Genomic DNA, 21,783 nt, shown 5'->3' with positions numbered 1-21,783 from the left:
TGTTGATTCGAATTAAAAGAAAATACTGAACTAAAGCACATCTAATAAAAACATATTTAACTAATGATAATTGAATGACGCACTTAATGATAAAAGATTCCTCACTTTTCTCTAACGTTTTTATTTTCTTTTTTCTTTCTTTGGGTTGGAAGGAGTTTTTACAACGCCACTACAACCACTATATTAGGGTGAAACCAGATAAAACAAAGTGCATCTCCAGCTAAATTATAAAATTCAGCCAAGAATTTTGTCGCCACATTACTTCACACTTCATGTAGATGATACAATTTGAAGCACAAAGGGATCATTTATAGCCTCTTCTTAATTCTGAAGCAAGAACTGCAAATTATTAATAATGTGATACTAATTAATTGTGTTCAAATCCAGAGCACAGGCACGCCAGTCCCTAGCAGGTAGAAGCTGAATACATTCAATAATGTGACCTGATTGTTCAACTGCTTGTTCAATTTTGATTTACTTGTAGTAAGCTATTTTGAGATTCAGTTATATGTGACGCCAGTCTCACTATGCATCCGTACCAAATATTCTTACATTTTCCTGTATGTTTAGACCTAATGATCAGTTACCACCAATTCAGTTCAAAATATAGGACAGTTTTCCCTCACAAAATTGAAGTGTGGATATTTAACCTCTAAATCTTCATAAGAATCAATACTAAAAATTGCCTAGAAAAGGGAGAAACTTTTAAAACAGAGAAAATAAAGAGATAAACTTAATAAAAACCTGTAAATTGCTATCATGTCAACTTCACCAGCCTCGGCTTGACTATCTGTTGCTGTAGGATTTATCCTGTCATCTATGAAACTATCGTCATATGAACCGAAATCCTGCTTATCCTCCTCGTCATCAGATACTGAAACTTCTGAAGATACCCTGTGTAAGAACCATTACTTTAGAAACATATCAAAAGATAGTAGCGAACCCAGGATTTTGTACAAGCGGGATCAAATGAACACAAACTTGAATATGATAGTCAGATGGTATTATTGTATATATATTCCCCTAATACCCTTGAAAGATGTTGTTTTGAGGTGGTATATTTGAAAACAAATAAATAATTAGACAAAATAACATCACTTTCTACTATACAATTACACATACTCTTGTGTTTTTGTACATCAAGCAAGTCATGGAAAAACAAAATAAGTAACAAGAAAGAAACAAATATATCAAGTCTTAACTATTTATAAGACATCAAATTTTCCTCTAGTGCAATTTAAGCTTTTACGTTTTCTTTTAATTAGGTAATAAAGACAACAATTAATGTCACCATTTGAAACACCATAAATAAAATAAAGACAAAACAAATGAACAATTGTTTAAGCAAATAATAAATAAAAACGAGCATAATTTTCATGTATACCAAAGAAAAAAGAAAGAAAGAAGGTTCACAACTTTATATGTTAAAGAAGAATTTAAACTAAAAGTAAAACAAGTAGTAGTACTATTTTATTATTTTTTTGATTTTTTTTTTGATAGTAGTAGTACTATTTATAAACTATAAATTATATAATCTAAAGTAAAATAGCAATTTAAAATAATTGATAATTTGCAAAAAGTAAATTTAAAAGGAAAACGACATGAAAGTCTGCTAGTCCTCTTTTTCTTTGGGTAGCTATCTGCTACTCCTAAGAGTCTAGGACTAGAATTATCTAAATTTTTATTTATTTTGGTTAAATCTAATGTAACCCGTCAATCGTCATTACTTCAAAAATGAAGGTGAAGTGCAAAGGATTTTCGTCTATGTGGAGGTTCGATCTCAGACCCTTCCCACGGCATTGACCCTACTAAACTACCGAGCTACACTTCTTCATTGTTGCAAGAAGGTTCATCTTTGTTTACATACGCAATTTATTTTATTCTTTTAACTGGTAATGTTGTATTCCTCAGCATTAAGGAATGCTGGAAACCCAAAAGAGAAGAGATTACAAGGAGCCTTACATATCTACTATCTGTTCAACTTCATCTATACATTCCTCTTTACACCAAAAAAGAAAGGATATAATACAATTCCATTTAACTTTCTAAGTGGAATTAAACCTATCCTCAAAACATCTCCCATTCCTCTCTCTCTCTCTCTCTCTCTCTCTCTCTCTCTCTCCATATTGTCCACCATATGCATGCTGGGATTACTTTCCACCATTTCTTGGCTTTTACTTACACCTCTCCTAATATCCAACAACACAGAAGATCAACAGTATGTTTTGGCATTGATCAATTTGTTTCTGTGAAGCTTAGGAATGATGACCAGATCTGTGAAGTTATTTTACAATGCGAAACCAAGTGGCTATTAGTCTCTTCTGCCTCATTACATAAGAAACATCTAGAGAATATTTGGACTCCCCTTCTTTTCAGCCTCTCTTGTGTGAGACATGCTTTCCTAGCCACCAACCAGGAAAAACATTTAACCTTAGTTGGTGCCCAACTTTTCCAGATCTGTTTCCATGGTCCTTCTCCGCCTCCTAGCTGCTCCGGCACCTCTATTTTGTAATCTGTTCACAGAAAATTCCCATCAGTAGCATGCTTCCAATTGATTGTGTTGGGAGTCGAAGAAGATCCTTCGAAGCTGCTTATTTCATGTAATAAATGAGTCGAACTATCCACTTCTCAATCATTCACATATCTCCTAAAATGAATTTCTCATCTAGTAATGGACCAGCTTTCAGCCACTGTAGCCTCAGGATTAGTGCAGAAAGAGAATAGGTCAGGGTAGGAGTTCACCAAAGCCACCTGACCATTTCATTCATCTTTCCAGAAAAGAATTTTATGACCATTGCCCACCTTCATGATAACATTCTCCGATAATCTTGTTCAAAGACAGCTTATTGACATTCAAACTAAAACTCCATAGGTATTAGTGAAGAATTGGTGACCCATGACCTGCTTTGGCCATATTTATTATGTATGACCTCCTTTCACAGTGTTTGATCTTCTCTAGTATATCTCCACAACCATTTCATCATCACACACTCATTCTGAAACCTCAAATTTCTAATACCAAGACCACCTGAATTCTCTGAGCTGAGCTGTGGACCACATCACTAAATGCATACCCTTTCCTTCCTTGTTACCATACCACAAGAAGTCCCTTCTAAAGTTGTCTAGCTTCCTGATCACTTTGGAGGGGATTCGAAATAATGACATAACATAGGTTGGTAATGAATCTAACATTGCATTTATCAAAATGAGTCTGCCCCTAGTGACAAATATTGGGATTTTCACATGGATAGCTTTTTCGTTGTTTTTTCAATTATCCCATCCCATATATTAAGGTCCTTATGTTTATTGCCTAAAGGCATGCCCAAATAAACAGTTCGCACTTCCAAGATATTAGCAAACCCCTGCATCTGTGCCATTTCCTTAATAGGAGATAATTCTTTTTCCTCCGGTTCACACTCAAACCAGGAACTGCCTCAAAAGTCAATAATATCACCTTAAAGTAGCTAATTTGCTTTGCTTTAGCCTCATAGAAGATCACAGTATCATCTGCATAAAGCAGTTGACATAATTGATAGCAGTCTTCATCATACTAATAAGTCCTTCCATGACTAATATAAATAGAAAAAGTGAATGAGGATCACCTTGCTTGAAAACTCTTTCAGCAGGAAAAAAAACCAATGGTTTTCCATTAACCAAAATAGAGAACCTGATAGTTTGGCGTAACTGGTAAAGTTGTTGCAATGTGACTAGGAGGTCATGGGTTCGAACCTTAAAAACAACCTCTTGCAAAATTGCAGGGTAAGGCTGTGTACAATAGACCCTTATGGTCCGGCCCTTTCCCAGAACCCGCACATAGCAGGAGCTTAGTGCACTGGGCTTCCCTTTTTATCTGTTGCTAGAAACTCACTTTTTCTCCTCGGATACTTGAGGAACTCTTACATTTCCCTCTTCGGTAGTGGACAACAGTCGGACAGGAAAAACACAAAACTGAAAGAAGCATTATGAGACTGAGGAAGGAATCAAACATGAATGAAAGGAATGCCTTGTCAGAGCCACAATAAACAAAGAAGAGGAGCAAAGAGCTCAAGATTACAATCTAAACTTCACTTAAGATCTTCACGGACAGAAAAAGATTGCACTCAGTTATTCACACTCCCACGACTACGAAAGAATGAAAGGGACAGATAATTCTTATGAAGAATAAAATACGAAACATAAGAAGTCAAATAACTTTCAATGTTCCTCAATGAAATCAAATGAACAAAATAGAACTTATACTACCAGATTATAGCATCGCTGAGTACTACCAGCAGCAATGTCAGCATATTGACTATGCAATCCATCTATATGTGCTTATTTCAAGAAGTGAGCTAAGTAGCACCAATTATAATAGGAAGAATGAGATTTCCAGTTCTCTAAGAATGAACTTACTCAGCTTCATCTTCAACGAAGTCTGTCACAATTTTTGGCTGTCGTTTCTCACCTGATGGAAATAACAGATGCATCAATATCCAATTTTTCATCAAGATAGGCGTACTTCCCAAATGACATAGAATATTAAATTCTGTAGAAGGTTGTGAATAATGAACTGTCAATTGAAACCCTATAGTATTGGAAGGCAGGATGGATTAGCAGAAAAGCATACTGTCTCTTTTGATAAAAAAGTAAAGCACTCAAGTTACCTATAGTTCTCCCATGCTTGAAACCAGTATGAGTGGAAGTGCCACACAGAGCTGCCGCTTTTCTGGAAGTACTTGTATTTACCTCGTCTGGTGGTTTTCTTCTAGGAAGATCACCGTGTTTGAGCAATCTTCTAAACTTCCGTTTTTTTCCAATGCTATCTGATTTATCTGTAGAGCGCAGTTGCCAGTCTTCGCTGCAGCTTTTGCCAGACAGTTTTTCCATAGGAGTTTGTTTATCTTCAACCATTACACTAGTGTACTTGCAACTTCTGGGTTCACTATTGTCAATGTTTTGTATAGGAGTTGACATTTCATTATATTTTCCACAGGTACTACTGCCATCCACTGTCTTTTCATTCTGTTCTGAAGATATTTTTGGTGTTGAAAATAGATCTTTAACCATGATCTGTACACCTTTATCCATAAACACCGCTGCAAAAGAAAAGATAAAACTTTCAAGGTAACAAAAGATATGCTGCAAAAAATAAGGGCATAGTTCCCTTATAAGACTTGGCTTAAGGAAAAGAAACAGACCGTCATTTGTAGGAGATTCTGGGACAAAGCCTCTATTGATAAAGTTGGTCAGACGTGGACTAAGCTCCATATCTCCAAACGTTTCGTCTCGATCATCAGATCCTATTGGTGTCCCGCAAACTTGGACTTCCAGACTCTCACCTATGCTCTTACCTTCTGGTTTAACTTTGTGATCTGGACTTCCAAAATTCCTCTCACAAATATCAAATATCTTCTGTTGCTTTGCATTAGACACAATGATTCTTGATGCTGCCAGATTAAATTTTTCTGTCGTAACTGTCTGAGTAGAAGAAGCATCTTTGACTCCATCAGTCTTTTCCTCCAGTGCAGTCGCTGAAACCTTTCCATGAAGAGTATCTTTTTCTGGCAGGTTGAACTTTTCAAATAATCTGGTGCTTGTAAATTTAGAAACCAAAGTTTCTTTTAGAGATAGTTGGGCAACAGATGAGACTATAACCCTCCCCTGATCATCAACACTAACAAATTCTGAATTGAATAGGAAGCCATGTGCATGAGAGTTTTCCCCTCGAAATATATCCAGAGGAGGTGGCCTTCTATTACTTGGGATTTCCACCGGAATGCAGTCACTATTTTTTTCTGTTTTACAATCATCTTCATTAGAACAGCCTATATGAATCTGAAATATTTTAGATACGAGTAGAGACATACATCCAAATTCTTTTTTTCTGGACTATTTTTGTTTCTCTTCTATTTTCTTTTGCTTGATGTAGAAGACAGAAGAAATAAACAATGCTCTTAAATTTGGAAGAACCAGGATCAACGGGACATTAGCATAAATTTCAATGTTATTTGGCCCTCTTGCTTCTAATTCACCAAGAAAATAGAAACATGAGCTTGTTCGCGAAAGGCTTAACATATTACAGATATGGACAACGAAGCCAACCAGCTATATTTCATGTGTTAAAGATGATTATGGCCCCAGAACCAGATCTTAAATGATCACGAAAAAAATAAGATCTGTCATACGATAATAGCAACATTTCATGTGTCAAAGATTATTATAGCACCAGAACCAGATTTTAAAATAATCACGAACAAAATAAGAGCTAGTCTATCAGAGGATTGAAGAGAATACTTTTCTTACAAGTAGATTGAAGAGGATCCTCATAACCACCTTTGCACATGTTACAGAAGGTACATAGGCACCTTTTCATATAGTATACATAGCACAACTCTAAGTAGACTTCTTTGTATTTCAGTATGTTTGTAGAACCTATCAGTTACGATATTTATACATTAAGGAGTCGTTTGGTATGAGGTATATGGTATAATAATCTCAGAGATAAAATACTAAGATTATTTATCCCGTCATTTATACCTTAGTGATGGGATAAGTTATCCCATATACATAGCGGAATAACTTATCCCGGGATAATTAATCCTGGGATAACTTGTTCCCAACCAAACGACCCCAAGTCTTATCTCTAATTTAGGAAAGACAATGTTAATTACAATCAAATAAAATAAGATCTCCTATAATTATTGTAGGAGATAAAATCTCCTAGAATCAAGTTAATCAAATAATCAACACTCCCACTCAAGTTGGTGAAAAGATGTCACGCATGCCCAACTTACAAATTAATGAATGAATAGTCGGTCTAGTGAGACCTTTTGTAAGCACATTAGCTAGTTGTTTCTCTGATGTCACATGAAGTAAGCTATAATACACTTGTAACCTTTTCTTAGTGAAGTGTAGATCAATTTTAAATTGCTTTGTACGGTCATGTTTAACAGGATTATTAACTATGTTGATTGCAGCATTGTTTTCAAAGTACAAGGAAAGTCCTCCTATTTCAGACAATCTCAATTCCTCTAATAATGTTTGTACCTGAAGAAGGTCGCTAACACCTTAGGCCATAGCTCTATATTCTTCCTCCGCACTTAATATGGCAACTACACTTTGCTTCTTACTTCTCGAGTGACTAAGCTCCCTCCTACGAGTGTACATAATCGGATGAAGTTCCTCTGTCATTTAGAGACCCAACCCATTTCACGCCTATGCAGACTTTTTGCGTCAACAAGTTCTTCAATGGTGCTATCTTCTCTTTATCATCTCTAGTCATCAATATGTCATCAAAATAAACTATGAGTCGAAGGTCTGTCAAAAACAATATATCTACCTTCACAAGGTAGGGATAAGGTTGGGTACACACCACCCTCCTCAAACCACTTGTGGAATTACTGTGGGTATGTTGTTGTATAAACTAGGAGAAGAGTGAGTTTACCCTTTTGAGATCTTATGAAAAGGGTATGATAACCGTTGCTTTGAAGAATCTGACAAACCAAGCTTAAGGGATTGCTTGAGTCCGTATAAAGCTCACTTCAGTCTGCACACCTTAACTTGACTTTGTTTAGTATCAAATCTAGGAGGAATCTCCATATACACCTCTTATTTAAGGGTGTGTTAATATGAAGAAAATATATTTCCCATAGAATTTTTTTTTTGAAAAATGTTTTATAGGAAAATAAGTGGGTTTCTTAGCTATTTTCTTGTATTCTGTAGGTAACCAGAAAATATTGCCCTAAAACCATTTGTATAAAATTTAGACAACTACTATGGAAGATGGGGATGCGGGGTGGTGGGGATGAGGGCTATAGGGGTTGGAGGTGAATATGGGGTGTGTTGGAGGGTGAGGAGGACACAATCAATGTGGAATGTCACTAGTAAAACTTGTTGTTACTACTTTCATTAAGAAAGTCATTTTCCTCATTTTTTAAGAATCTTGTTTTCCAAGAGAAAATGTTTTCCAAAATATTTGACAAGCCAAATATGGAAAAATTGTAAACTATTTTTCTAGAAAATGTTTTCCTTTATATCGAACACACCTAAGTCTCCATGAAGAAATGTATTCTTCACGCCAAATTGTTGTAATTCCCAAAGAAGATTAAGTGCACAAGTCAAAGGAATTCTAATAGCGGTCATTTTAGCAATGGGGGCAAATGTCTCTTGATAATTCAATCAATAAGTTTGAGAGAATTCCTTAGCAACTAATCATTCTTTGAATTTTTCAATAGAACTATCAGTTTTGTGTTTCACTGTAAAGACCCTTTTGCAGTCAACCAACTTCTTGTCTGGTGGTGAAGTGACAAGGCCCTCATTTCTTCAATCATAGCCGCTTCCATCTACGATTACAAATTAAATGTTTCCCTCCAATTCCAGGTAATGGACACAAAGACAATAAGCAAGGTAAAGTCTCCATAAAATGGAGACAAAGAATTATAGGAGACAAAATTAGATAAAGGATGCTTGGTGCAAGATCCAACTTTTTTTCTATGAACACTGGGCAACTCTAACTCATTAGAAATGTAGAGAATTCACAAGTAGAAGAGGATTCATCTTTGGTTGATTGCATGATGACTTCTTGGAATAACACGATGAAGAATTCTTACATCGTCTCTTTTAATTACAGCACAAAACCAGATACAAACAGACTCGAAATACTTTTGAAAGTTGATGTTAATTCATAAGAAAAAATGACAAAATGCAGGGACTGGTTTCAGACCACAACCCAATCTCCTGCATTAGCCAGGAAACGCCAACTCTGAATGAAGAACGGAGATGGGTTAGCAATATGTGGAAGTCATCTCTAGGAATCAATGTATATGTTATGAATGACTCCCAGATTATGTTCGGGCTTCCATCTAGAAAGGAAGCAGAGCATGTTATCATCGGTGAGTGGAGATGGAAGAAATCCATATTGTAACTAGAATGGTGGTCCCTCACTGCTGGATGCTGGCCGGAAGAGGTCACAAGAAGCTGGGTATTTATGCTTTGCCTCTACACTTGTGGTCGCAAACCACTTTCAAGCAGATCGAAGAGATATGTGGGGGCTGGATTGAAACAGAGGAGGAAATAACTCTGGAAAATCATCATCGGAGCACAAAAGTTCCAATAGAGGCGGAGGTAGAAAGTGATGGTTATATTTTCAAAATACAGATTTGGTGTGAGATTCCGAGGATCGGAACAGGGAACACCTTCAGACCATATCTGAGAAACCTAGTACTATTTCGACTGAGGCTTTTGGGCACGTGGGCACTTCAACAGCTGGAGCAGACTTTAATAAAAAGAACATGTGAGTGTCACGTGGGAGGCTCAGGTTTGTTTAAATCAAAAAAAAAAAAACCTGAATGAAGAAGTAAAGTGGGCTTTCGGTCTAAAGGGGCAGCCCGGTGCACTTAAGCTCCCGCTATGCGCAGGGTCCGGGGAAGGGCCCGACCACAAGGGTCTATTGTACGCAGCCTTACCTTGCATTTCTGCCCAAGGCTGTTTCCAAGGCTTGAACCCGTGACCTCCTGGTCACATGGCAGCAACTTTACCAGTTACTCCAAGGCTTTCGGTCTGAACACAATAAATCATATGGGCCTGACCCAGCAGCCCTTCTGATTTATAAGGCAGTAAACCAGACTTCATTTTGGCTTATAAACTCAAAGCTCTCAAAACAAAGCTAAAGGAGTGGAGCAAAAAGTTATCAAGAAAACCTCAATGCCCAGAGAAGGAATCTACTCGGGCAACTAGCTGATTGGGAGGTTATACTGGATAGAAGACCATTGAATGATGAAGAGAAAGTGAAAAGCTGCACTGTTTTTAGAGTAAGAGGAGTTTTTCAAAAATGAAGAAATTTCATGGAGACAAAGATCCAGGACACAATGGCTAAAAGAAGGTGATAAGAACACCAACTTCTTCCACAAAATGGCAAATGCTCATAGGAGAAACAACAATATAGACCAGCTGATGATTCAAGGAGAAATTACTGAAGATTCATCAAGAATTAGAGGGGAGATCATTGACTTTTATCAGAAATTATTCACAGAAGCAGAGAGACCTATGTACAATTTTGACAACTGTCCCACTATTTCAGAGCAAGAAAAGGAGATTTTGCAATCTAGCTTTGAAGAACAAGAGGTTTGCAATGCCTCAAATGTTGTGCCAGAGACAAAGCGCCAGGACCTGATGGCTTCACTATGGATTTCATCCTCAACTGCTGGGAGACAATGAAACAAGACATCTTGGATGCATTCAGAAATTTTCATGAACAAGAGATATTTGAAAAGAGCTTTAACACAACTTTTATAGCTCTAGTCCCAAAAAGAAAGGAGCTAAGGAATTGAGAGACTTCAGGCCTATTAGTCTGATAGGCAGTATCTATAAACTGTTTTCAAAGGTACTAACTGAGAGATTGAAAAAGGTGATGGCAAAACTGATAGATTCTCAGAAAATGGCTTTTATCAAGGGGAGGCAAATTACGGATGCTATCTTGGTGGCTAATGAAGCTGTAGATTCTAGAATCAAACAAAAACAGACCTGGTATTCTATGCAAGCTTGATATAGAAAAGGCATATGATCAGGTGAACTGGGGGTTCGTATTGGATATCCTGAAGAGGATGGGATTTGGAGGGAAATGGATCAATTGGATTAGGCATTGTATCACCACAGTATGCTTTTCAGTTCTGATCAATGGCTCTCCTGGTGGATTTTTCAAAGCTCAAAGAGGGTTAAGACAAGGTGATCCCTTGTCCCCCTTCTTGTTCATTTTGGCAATGGAAGGTTTAAACAATATGGTGAAAAAAGCAAAGCACATTGGCTGGATTAACGGCTTTGAAATGGAAAGGAGGGAGAATAGTAGCATGGATATCACACACTTACAGTATGCAGATGACACTGATTTTTTGCAATGCAAATGTGGATCAACTTAAGTATCCGAGGGTGATTCTGGTTTTATTTGAATGTGTGTCTGGTATGCATATTAATTGGAGGAAAAGCTCATTGTATCCAATTAATGAAGTCAATAATATGGAGTTCCTAGCCTCAATATTGGGAGGAGAAGTAGGGTCCTTACCATCTGTATATCTTGGTATGCCTTTAGGGGCTAAATCAAATTCCAATGATATTTGGAATGGTGTCATTGAGAAGTGTGAGAAGAAATTATCCAGATGGAAGTCCCAATACTTGTCACTAGGTGGAAGAGTCATACTCATCAACTCTGTGTTAGATGCCCTCCCCTCTTACATAATATCCCTATTTCCAATCCCAACAAGTGTTATCAAAAGATTAGACAACATCAGAAGATCATTCTTGTGGAAAGGAAATAAGGAGAAGAAAGGTTTCTATTTGGTGAAATGGAAGGCCTTAACAGTGAGTAAGAAGAAGGGGGACTGGGACTTAGAGATCTGAAGTTCCAGAACAAGGCTTTAAAACTAAAATGGCTTTGGAGATACACACAAGAAGACCAAATGCTATGGGTAAGGGCTATCGAAGCAAAGTATGAGGAAGAGGAAAGATGGATGACAAAGGAGATCAACACTTCATATAGGTTAGTTTATGGAGGAGTTGATAGATTATGGTGGAATGGACACAGTAGTGGTGCTTACAAAGTGAATGCAGCTTACAAACATATGAACCAAACCAATCATCACTCGGTAGAATGGCCTGGAAGCACATTTGGAAGACTAAGATACCATATAAGGTTTCATGTTTTGTCTGGCTTTTGGCAAGAGAAGCAGTTCTTACTAAAGATAAATTGATGAAAAGAGGGATTACTATCTGCCCCAGATGCTGCTGGGAAACTGCCGAGACAGCAAATCATCTTTTCCTCCATTGCAAGATAACAGGTCAAGTATGGAGGATGTTCCTGGCACTTAGAAGTATCACATGGATAATGCCTGGAAAGATTTCTGAAACTCTAGCAAGTTGGGAAGAAGCAGGTTTGGAGGTCAGAGACCAAGGAAGATGGAGAATGGTTCCAGCTTGTATATGGTGGATAATATGGAAAGAGAGGAATTCCAGATGTTTTGGAAATAGGAGCAATTCTGTCCAACTGATCAAGATGAATTGTATTTTGTTCTTTTGTTTTTGGTGTAGACAGTCTCGCTCGGTAGAAACCATTGAAATTCTAGATGTACTAGCTCCAGTTTCTTAAGAGTCTTTTGTTGTAAATATGGTGCAAGTTCAACCAATGTACTGTTTGATATTGATCATGCATAGAAAAATATGTTAAATTAGGTCTTAGGCCTAACTCACACCCCAAAAGCTCCCTCAAAGGGCGGAGGACTGCTCAAGCCTTATAAGAAGTTCGTCCATCTCATTAACCACCAATGTGAGACTTTTGTCATTCTTCAACACTCCTTATGTGACAGTTAAATACAAAGTTACCAATTTCAAAAAAAATAACAAAATGCAGGCAATAGGTTGAATGATTTCAACAATTCCTACATTGAGATTAACCCCAGGGCTAAATGGAATATGTAAATTTATGTTGTAAAGCTCCAGTTCATGATCCAAATTGGACCAATGGACATCTTGTCTATAATGGCACCATAAGTCAGACCTTTTACTTTCTTGTTTGGGGGGGAGCTTCACTAGAATAGATCTTTTTTATTGTACTGGAATAAAGAAAAATGTGCAACCTTCATCTTTTACACATCTCCATTTAATTATGATGGATACTAAGGCGAAGTGCTGTTACATTGAAATGGCTGGAGATATATCTGTTGTATCATGTAAAACTGGTGTAAATTGTTGAAGGCATCTTATCAAAGGCAAATTAACATATCATATTTGTAATAGTTGAATCATTGAATGTTAATACCAATTCCATTTGATGAAAAGATCAATAATTTCGGTCAGACTCAGTGATAATGTAGAGCCAATATATTAGGGAAGTAAACAAATTATCAAACATTAATTAATTAAATGTTCAAACTGCTGAATAGTTTTGATGATGAATCTATTATGTATAAAAGTTACCTTTCAGATTTTCTTCACATGGTTCGGTAGCTTCAACTTTCATAGACAATTTTTCTGAAGTTTCATCCTGAGCCATCAAAGAGAAGTGATTCAGTTTCAGTTATCTACAAATAAGAAGTTACGCAAATGTCACTGTGAGAACCTCATTGCTAGAAGCTTTGACATCTCGAGGAAAAGGCATTTCTTGCAAATTTTGCATGGCATCTATTAGCATCCCTGTTCTAAATGAATGCACCACTCTGTGCACTTTGGACGGAAATGCCTGGGAATGACGAAAGGCAATAAGTGATGGTCTCCATGTGTCCTGAGCCTCCTGACCAGTAAACTTGAAATATTTCGCGAGCAAGTTTGCTTCTTCATCACTTAATTTGTTCTGGAATGCAGAGACCTGTATAGGGTGAACATCTTTGGTGTTTTTTCCTCGAGGAACAAACTGTGGAATTGATAGCTTGAGAAACTGGACTTCTGGTTTAAAAATATGTGGAATCTACAATATACAAACAAACAAACTTAAGAAGGTAATGGTTTCCATGAAGCTGGTGAGAAAATCTGTTGACATGGCATACCATCCTCGGACTGGAATGAAATGAAAAGCTATTCATTCCCCCATTTCTCATGTCTTTGATAATTGTCTTGCCACTTGTTTGCTTTTGCAAGTAACCTTTTAACTCTCTTCCGTCGTAAGCTAAAACCAGTAGAACTTCATTAAGGAAATCTATTGAAATAAACGCATTAAAAAAAAAATTGGGTTCCATATTGCGAGTGCAGAGGAAAAACACTTGTACTTGAAGAAAACAATTTTAGCAAATAGGGGGGGGGGGAGCCTAAACTAGATGAAAAGGATATCAACTCGTCCTTCATGTTTCCTTCCTGTTCTGCCCATGCGCTGAATCATTCTCAAAGGTGATATATTAGCATCAAAGCATATGACAAGATCTACTTCCATGATGTCCAGACCTTCTTCACCAATTGATGTTGCAACAATGACATTGTATTCACCAGTTCGAAATTTCTACATGAAAAGTCAATTCAAGAAAGGTCGACTGTCAAGTGACAACAGAAAGAGAGCAAAAGAATTACCTCCAAAACAGCCTGTTGATTTTTTTGTGATTGGCCTTTTGATGCTTTGCCTGCAAAAGTGTTGATGAAATAATGGTATGAGAACTGCAGATTATTAGAACTAAAAATGAAAGAGGTGTGTGGAGGAAAATTTCAGTTTGACATATTATCATCAAGAATTAGGACAAACTGAAATATTTGAGAAAAGATACACCATAAAAGTAAAAAGATATTCTTCCTCCAATTCAGTGAAAGGAATACCATTGTAGTTCCATCCTGAGGACTGAAGATAATAAGTGTTTCATTTGATAAACGAGATATGAGCACCAGAAACAGGCAACGAGAGTTGTCAAAGGCAAAAAGACTAGAAAGGCGCCAAGGTTTTGCTGGTGCTTTAAGCGTAAAGCACAATTGAAGCATGGGCTCTAGCGAGCAAGACTAATGAGGAATGTGTGTGTGTGTGATGCATGAAAAAAAATCATAGTATAGACAATCAATTTTTTTGGACAACAGAATTGAGAAAACTATAATCAAGAGAAAATATGAGAAAAAATCCAGTCAACCATTTGATTTAGATGTTAAAATAAAATTTTAAGCTTTTCGCGGCTAATTTTTTGTTACTAAATATTAAGTTCTTATATACCTAATCACTAAAAAATTCACAACATTTTGTTAACAGTTAATATAGTTACTTTATCAGATATTTAATGTCTATTCCTACCCTCTTAAGGACAATCCATGGCCTAGGAGGAGTTTGCCTTAAAACCTCAGTGCCTGCACCGAAGCGCTCTACCTGAGCTTCACCTAACATCAGGACTCACACATGCCTAAAGTGATGCTTTAGCAACAAACCTTGTCAAAAAGACTGAAGCACAGTAGTTTAAGTTTCACTGACTTATCATAGATTACTTTTGCTACAGCATGCATTTCTCCATGGTATAACGTCATTCTTTGACTTGTGTTTTTTGGGGAGGAAGGAAGCAGAATTAGTTATTACTGCATAGCTGTACATCAAGCTTAGGAAGGATTCAAATTTTTAAATTTTGTATCTCAAGCGTATTGGTTTTGGGGCTTGCACCAAAGCTCACACCCTGACCAAAAGATGTGGCTCTAACATGTAGTAACTGGTGAGACACAGAAAAATGGCAATGAAAGTATATGTCGTATCTTAGAACAGATGTATGTTCAGAAAATTGCAATCATGAGTCATGACTGAAGACAAACTGATACCATCAAATATGCAGCCATTGCTATGTAAAACCTTGATTTCAGCAAAAATGGGAATGGCAATAAACTGCCACATAAGGAGAAAGGACCAGTACACCTCTTAAAATTATTGCACAAGAACAGTCTGACGGCCTTTTTCCAAGAGGAAAATAGCCTGTCTAACAAATAAACAGATTAAAATACCAACCCAGTAGGAAATTGATCCACTGAAACATATAGGGTAGGGATACCTGAGCTTTGGCCTATGAACTCAGTAGCTTTAACTATATCTGGTAAACTCCTCAAAGAAAGCAATATGTCGCTGCAGCCAAAATCAGGTTTTCAGAATTTAAAAGTAATAAAAAAAAATTGCAATCAAGCAATTGAAGTGTGAGAATAGCATTGCGGGGGACTGATAGAGGCTTTACCTGACACTTTGCCTAAAATTTGAGAAAATAATAACCCTTGATTTTTTTGGATCACTCATTTCTGCAACAGATGGAAAGATATCAAAGGAATAACAAAGTAGGATGCACGATATTTGCCATGTGAAGGTCCAAACGAGAATTCTGAAAAAGAAAAAGGAAATACTATATTTTCTATGACTGACTTGATCATGATAAATTCCAACAACATAAAAAACTACATCTGGCAAACTTAAGGAGGTGTAACCCTTATAATTACAGTGGCGGATATGAAGAAGGATTGAAAAAATGTCCTCAAATTGTTCATTACATTATTTTATACAAACAGAGAGAGAGAGAGAGAGAGAGTGAAAAACTACTAATAACTTAGTATCTGATATTACAGGATCCGACATTCCATAAAGCCATTCTATGTGGCAATTTGCTCAAGAGATGACATTTCTTCTTGCTAATTTAGTGCACCATATAGGAAATTGAGAGAGATACGTATTTAAAGTATTACAAAGATAAATGGCTAGCCAAGATTTGACTGTACTCCAGTTTGCAACATATGTAACACCTCAAGATTTTTCACCAAGACCCGAACCACTCTTCATATGTGTATTGGCTCGAACTCGATGAATTCTAATTGTATATATGAGTTAGGATCAATTCCTAAGTATTTAAAGTGTATTAGATGTGGTTTAGGGCCATAAGGGATCTCTAACACCAAGCCAAGTACAAAGAATTTCTATTGGCTAAGTTTTCATATGAGACCATATAAGAGTCAACTTCAAATGATCATACCTCTCAATATATGAGGAGTTTTGAGTCTTCTTTCCAACGCCACCAAGATTGCATTTTTGGAGTTCGGAGTAAAAAGTTATGTCCAGTTAACCAAAAGGATGCGCAACCAGTCCGCATCGCGGACTTGGCCAATCTTGGTTCAACTTAAAATTTCGGGAAAAAATGAACTATGGGGGAACAACTCCGCGACGCGAACCTGTTCCACCCTAGTTCAAATTTTTGCCCGTTTTCAATTTTTATGAGGAGCTTTTTGGTCTTTTCCCCACCTTTCCCAACCTAACCCACTACGTTTTAGGGCTAAAATCTGCCCCTTATCAGTATCCTAGGGGTGTTTTCTTCTCATTCACCCCTAGAGCTTTTGAGAGAAGAGATGTGAGAGGAGAAGAAGAGCTAGGATTCAAGATCTTCAAGCTAGGTCTTTGATTTTCGGTGAGATAATCTCCATTCCAGGTATGTAAGGCTACCCATAACGTGGATTGAGTTCATCCAAGTGCCCTACACCTTCAGTTTTCTTAGTTGAGATGAGTTTCAAAGTTTCATGAATCGAGTTCTTGAATTACCTATCATTCTTTTTGAGTTCGTATATAAATTTCCTTGTGTTATTGTACATGTATTATGATATTTTTGATGAGTTTCTTGAATTGAGTCTTGTTGAGAATGTGGGTTCATGTTTGTATCCATATGAACCCTAATTGAGATTTCATTGTACATTATGCATTGACAGAGTTTTAAAGAACGAGTTGTGAATGTCTTGCATTAAATATTTTATGCATTTATTTTGAGTTAAAGAATAACAAGTGTAATCTTTGATTGAGAAAGAGTTTGAGCATGAATTGAGAAATCTCCTGAGTAGCATCTTGAGCATGAGTATTTTGAGTATAAACGAGTTGAGCAATATTTCATTAAACGTCTATTTTGATATTGAGTTGAGAAGTCACATTATATCTTTATTTTAAATGCATCCTTTGAGTTGAGATGAGTTGAGTTTTGAGTTAAGTCCAAATGAGACTAAATGAGTATTTTGAATATTTTACTCAATGTATATGAGCATAACAGAATATTTTGGGAGTAGTATTGAGCACCGATATGGGGTAAGCCCATAAACTACATAGCCAGCGTAGGATAGAGGTCAAGCCTCTCTTGTCCCAAAAGAGGACTTTTATATTGGATCCATGAGTTTGAGCATCCTTTGCCCTGGCAAGGTATTGGACGGCTGCAGCAATGTCAGTTTTAAGCGTTGTATCATCATTAGCTCATAAGTGATGGTTGTCGGTTAGAGAAACTCCCTAAGAGTAAAATATTATATCTTTATACATTGAGTTGCATCTCTTACTGCATATTATTTAAAGCACTTGTATTATTTTACTTCATGCTATATTGAGTTTAGTCATTTCAAAGTGAGTCTCATGAGTTGAGTTGAGTTGAGTTGAGTCGAGTCGAGTTGAGTTGATTTGAGTGTCCTTTAGTAAGTTTCCTTTCAGCTATATTACATACTCGTACATTCCATGTACTGACGTCATTTGGCCTGCATCATTTTATGATGCAGATACAGGTGATAGAGGTCCTCAACAGGCGCATCGTTGAAGACTAAGACTCGTCCAGCTTTTGGTGAGGCCTCCTCGCATCCGGAGGACTTCATTTATGTTTCTGTCATCCATTCCTTTTGATAGTCATTTGAGGTAGCCTTGAACTTGTCTTGGAACCTTTCTAGTATCGAGTTAGAGGCTTCATAGATAAGGTCAGGCTTGAGTTATGGATTTGTTTCAAAGTTTGTAGCAAAAACTTAATTCTTATTATTGAGCACCACATTGAGTCACTTCATTCTTGAGTATTTTTCAGCATATTGTTTCATTATTGTTGATGTTGTGAGGGACCACTTGAGTTATCTGTCTTTTTAGTTATGATGAACCTTCCGCTGAGAGTTTGGATGTGTGACTGGACCAAGTGGTTCGCTTGGGGAGCAGCAATGGTCTTCAAGTGCTGCCAAGTCTAGGGTACCTTCCCAAGCGTGACACCATAAGCTACAAATGAACTTCAAATCCACTAGCAAAGAATAATGCTTCATATTCACCTATTTCTATTTGTCGACTGGACTTTGGTTTGTCATTTTCTAGAGGGTAAAAATACCCTGAGCATGAGTGCAACACTGTGCTGAGAAGCTGACAATCCACCTAAAGCATGTGCGGCATTCATGATTCGTCTTTTAACGTGAAAATCAATGTGTAATAAGGTACTATCACCAAAGGGGCTTATCTATGACCTAAATTTCTGCCCTGCTTGTTTTGGCGGCCTTAAGACCCCTAACTTGGAACAAAGTTATCAGTAGACAATGTTTATCTTTCATTGACATGGTTCAAGAATTTTACGAACAGTCCAGACTGAACAGAAGAAATAAGTTAAACTTGTGGCTTTCTGAAAGACGGGAATGGTAGAAGAACGTATTATCCCATTTAGAATTCCCTAGGACTAAACAACAAAATTATGTTTGAATTTTTTTCCTATGAAGTAACAAAAGCTTCACTAAAAACAGTAGAAACTAAATCACAGTTCTCCAATATTAAACTCAAATGATATAGTTGCTGATGTGCCGCTAGCTTTACCTCTATTAGGATTACTAAGATGAGAGAAATCTATAATTTACAACAAGCACAATCCTTAAATGAATTTGCTAAATCAAAAGAATCGAATAACACACCCAAACTCTCAAACCTATTGACAAACAATCAAGATTTCAGCAATAAAATGATGTCCGAACCAAAAACCATTAAAAACATGCTTCAAAGCCGTTTCACATCCACGTAACATAAACAGGTTGCTCATTGAACAGTTAAAATGGACAATTACTTAAACAAACAGAAGAATGTGATAAGTAACATACTGAAATGATCAATCAGTATTTCCAACGTTTTTGATAACTTAGGACTAGGAGCACCATGAGATACAACTTGCTGCATTAAACGCTTTGCTTTCAAAAGAATTTCATTTCTTCCCATCAGTCGTCCGAACAACCTGTAAACGACATGTACATATTTAGAGAACAGAAAAAAGCTTCCGCTAAACTATCTAATCTTTCAGAAAAGAAAGAGGTAGAAGTTTTACAATATCGGTGAAATTAACTGCACAATACGTATATAACTATATCTTGGATGCAATTGGTCGTTAGAAATGTGATGTCACATTGAAATGCATTGGGGCAGTATGTTATTAGAGGGATATTATTGTTCAAACCAAAGCCACTCATTGAAAACGAAATACATTCTTTCATCCAGTTGAATTTATCAAATTCTGGAAGCTCAAAGAGGACAAACTTGGATTGCAGTTTTTCTTCAAGCATCTCAAAAGCAGATTTTATCCCATGGCTTGAGAGCAGCTTCACTATATGGGAAAGTGTTATTAGAACTCCATATAGTCCATCAATTTCTTGAAACTTCACTTGAGGCAAATTTTGAGGTGGATCTTCACGATATCTTGACCGTGAATCAAGTATCAGATGTGGGCTTAACTGCAAATTGGACAAGACAAATAAACCTTAAGAAAGGAACAAGTGTGTGTGTGTGTGTGTGTATATATATATGAGAGAGAACAAAAAAAATGAACTACATAGACAGAAGAGGGATTGTGCTATCCAATGTTAGTGGTGACAACAGTAGAGTACATTCTATATGTACATATGAACATGGTTACCATGCTTTGTCGAGCCCATAGAAAAACAAAACTGTATAATCTTAAGAAATCGGAAAACATGACACATTAACAAATCAATAGTTCAATTCTAATATCCCCTGCTCGGTCAATTTATCCTCTAGTTTGCAAATGTGCTTTTGGTTAAAGCATAATATATAGGACCGCTGGTATTTTATATTACTCTGATTATTTCACAGATTGAAAGTTGTTCTTATCTGTTCTTTAGAGTAGAAACCTCTAGAATCATATTAGTACAATCTGTCACAAGAGCTTAACACCCCAAACATTTGAGTTTAATGACGAGAAGATTAAGAAGAAGAAAAAAGCCAGCAGTTTTGAAACAGCAATTTACAATTCGACTTTTTCAGAAATTATAACTTACTAACGACATTAAGGCCTCAATTGTTTGCACTTAATGAGGGTCTGAATTTTGAATGATTAAGATTCCAAGCCATTAAGTGCTGTTTTAAAAAAATAAAAATAATAGGTCTGAAAGCATCTAATATAGTCAGATCTGTGAGAGAGTCTTAATCCTATTCGGACTCTTTTTAAAATGCTGATTTATTTCCCCAAAAAAGCTCACACATTGTTTTTTTGCTCTCTATTTATGCCTGCTCTCTCTCTCTCTCTTTCTCCAAGTATAAGCACCTGCTCTCTCTTTCAGTCAGCTATTGAAATTTTTTCCTCTTGAACTGGTAAGATTTTAGAACTTTTTACAAGTTCTTTGTTTATTAATTTGTATATTCACTATATTCTTGGTATTACCAGCTTGCTTCTCAAGAACTCTGCAATTTTGTTGCATAATTTTTTTGATTCAATAAAGTGTATAAAGTCAAGGCACTTCCCTCTCTTGATGGCGAAACTTGATTGACTGACACTAGGAACTGATTCGGAGAAAGAAGAAGCATGACATGAGATAGCGGCAATTCGTACTTACGACTTGGATTTATCTCTTTCGCAGCTCACAAAAATTGTTCTATCGAGAAATCATTAGAAAAACAATCTTCTCTATTGGATTCTCAGTTAGCTGACTAGAAATCGAATTCTCACGCCGGCCGGATGAAGCAACTTCTATGCCCGTCTAATTCGGTGTTGTCTTCCCACTTCAATAAGAAAGAATCTCAACCGACCCAGTATTGACTTATTATATACAAGTTTTGGATTTCCCATGACAGTAGGAAAGGATAGTATAGTTATTTGCTACATATGGCTCCTAACCTGAACTGCGTTGACTGACTAATCAGAACAGCAAATCCAAAAATGTAGCAAATAACTATACCATGATTAAAAAAACATCTAAAGAATTTTCAAGTATAGTAGCCATACTGTCCGGCAGTCTCTATTCACTTGTAGTCCGTATGCACGAAGCCGAGTCGATAATGGGTCCATTACTTCAAAGAGGAGTTCCCCAACTTCAACAGCATCTTGGCCCATGGGAACCTGAAAGTATATTAGAAAATTTTGAATATAAACTACGAAGAAAAAGCTTCAGCTGAGAGCCAAAAGGGAGTAATATTTACTGTTATCTGTTCAATCTTTCGAGCATGCACATATGGGAGCACATCTGGGTCAGTTTCATTTCGATATTCAAGTGTTGATATTTGCAAGTTATCAATCACATTCTGAACTGCCTGCCTTTTAGCTGACACGTGGAAGATCCCGGTAAGAAGGTGACATAAGG

At 36.7% G+C, this 21,783-nt stretch overlaps 1 protein-coding gene across 1 annotated transcript in view; it reads right to left on the bottom strand.

Moving 5' to 3' along the window:
• Positions 1-21,783, bottom strand: part of LOC129904484 (DEAD-box ATP-dependent RNA helicase FANCM) — a 46,656-nt gene that overhangs the window by 3,740 nt on the left and 21,133 nt on the right. The window contains exons 8-22 of the mRNA XM_055980051.1: positions 21,623-21,744; positions 21,429-21,542; positions 19,727-19,920; positions 19,297-19,427; positions 15,636-15,696; positions 15,459-15,529; positions 14,023-14,072; positions 13,789-13,954; positions 13,509-13,636; positions 13,085-13,429; positions 12,943-13,009; positions 5,178-5,774; positions 4,644-5,075; positions 4,393-4,444; positions 745-894 (exon numbers count right to left, since the gene is read on the bottom strand). Of these exons, the coding sequence (XP_055836026.1) occupies positions 745-894; positions 4,393-4,444; positions 4,644-5,075; positions 5,178-5,774; positions 12,943-13,009; positions 13,085-13,429; positions 13,509-13,636; positions 13,789-13,954; positions 14,023-14,072; positions 15,459-15,529; positions 15,636-15,696; positions 19,297-19,427; positions 19,727-19,920; positions 21,429-21,542; positions 21,623-21,744 (2,680 nt within the window). The remainder of the gene's footprint in view (positions 1-744; positions 895-4,392; positions 4,445-4,643; positions 5,076-5,177; positions 5,775-12,942; positions 13,010-13,084; positions 13,430-13,508; positions 13,637-13,788; positions 13,955-14,022; positions 14,073-15,458; positions 15,530-15,635; positions 15,697-19,296; positions 19,428-19,726; positions 19,921-21,428; positions 21,543-21,622; positions 21,745-21,783) is intronic.

Source organism: Solanum dulcamara, chromosome 9 (genome assembly GCF_947179165.1).
Source record: "Solanum dulcamara chromosome 9, daSolDulc1.2, whole genome shotgun sequence".
In the NCBI taxonomy this organism is placed as follows: domain Eukaryota; kingdom Viridiplantae; phylum Streptophyta; class Magnoliopsida; order Solanales; family Solanaceae; genus Solanum; species Solanum dulcamara.
Note: the sequence above shows the minus strand (reverse complement) of the source record. Positions and strands in the feature narration are given on the sequence as shown.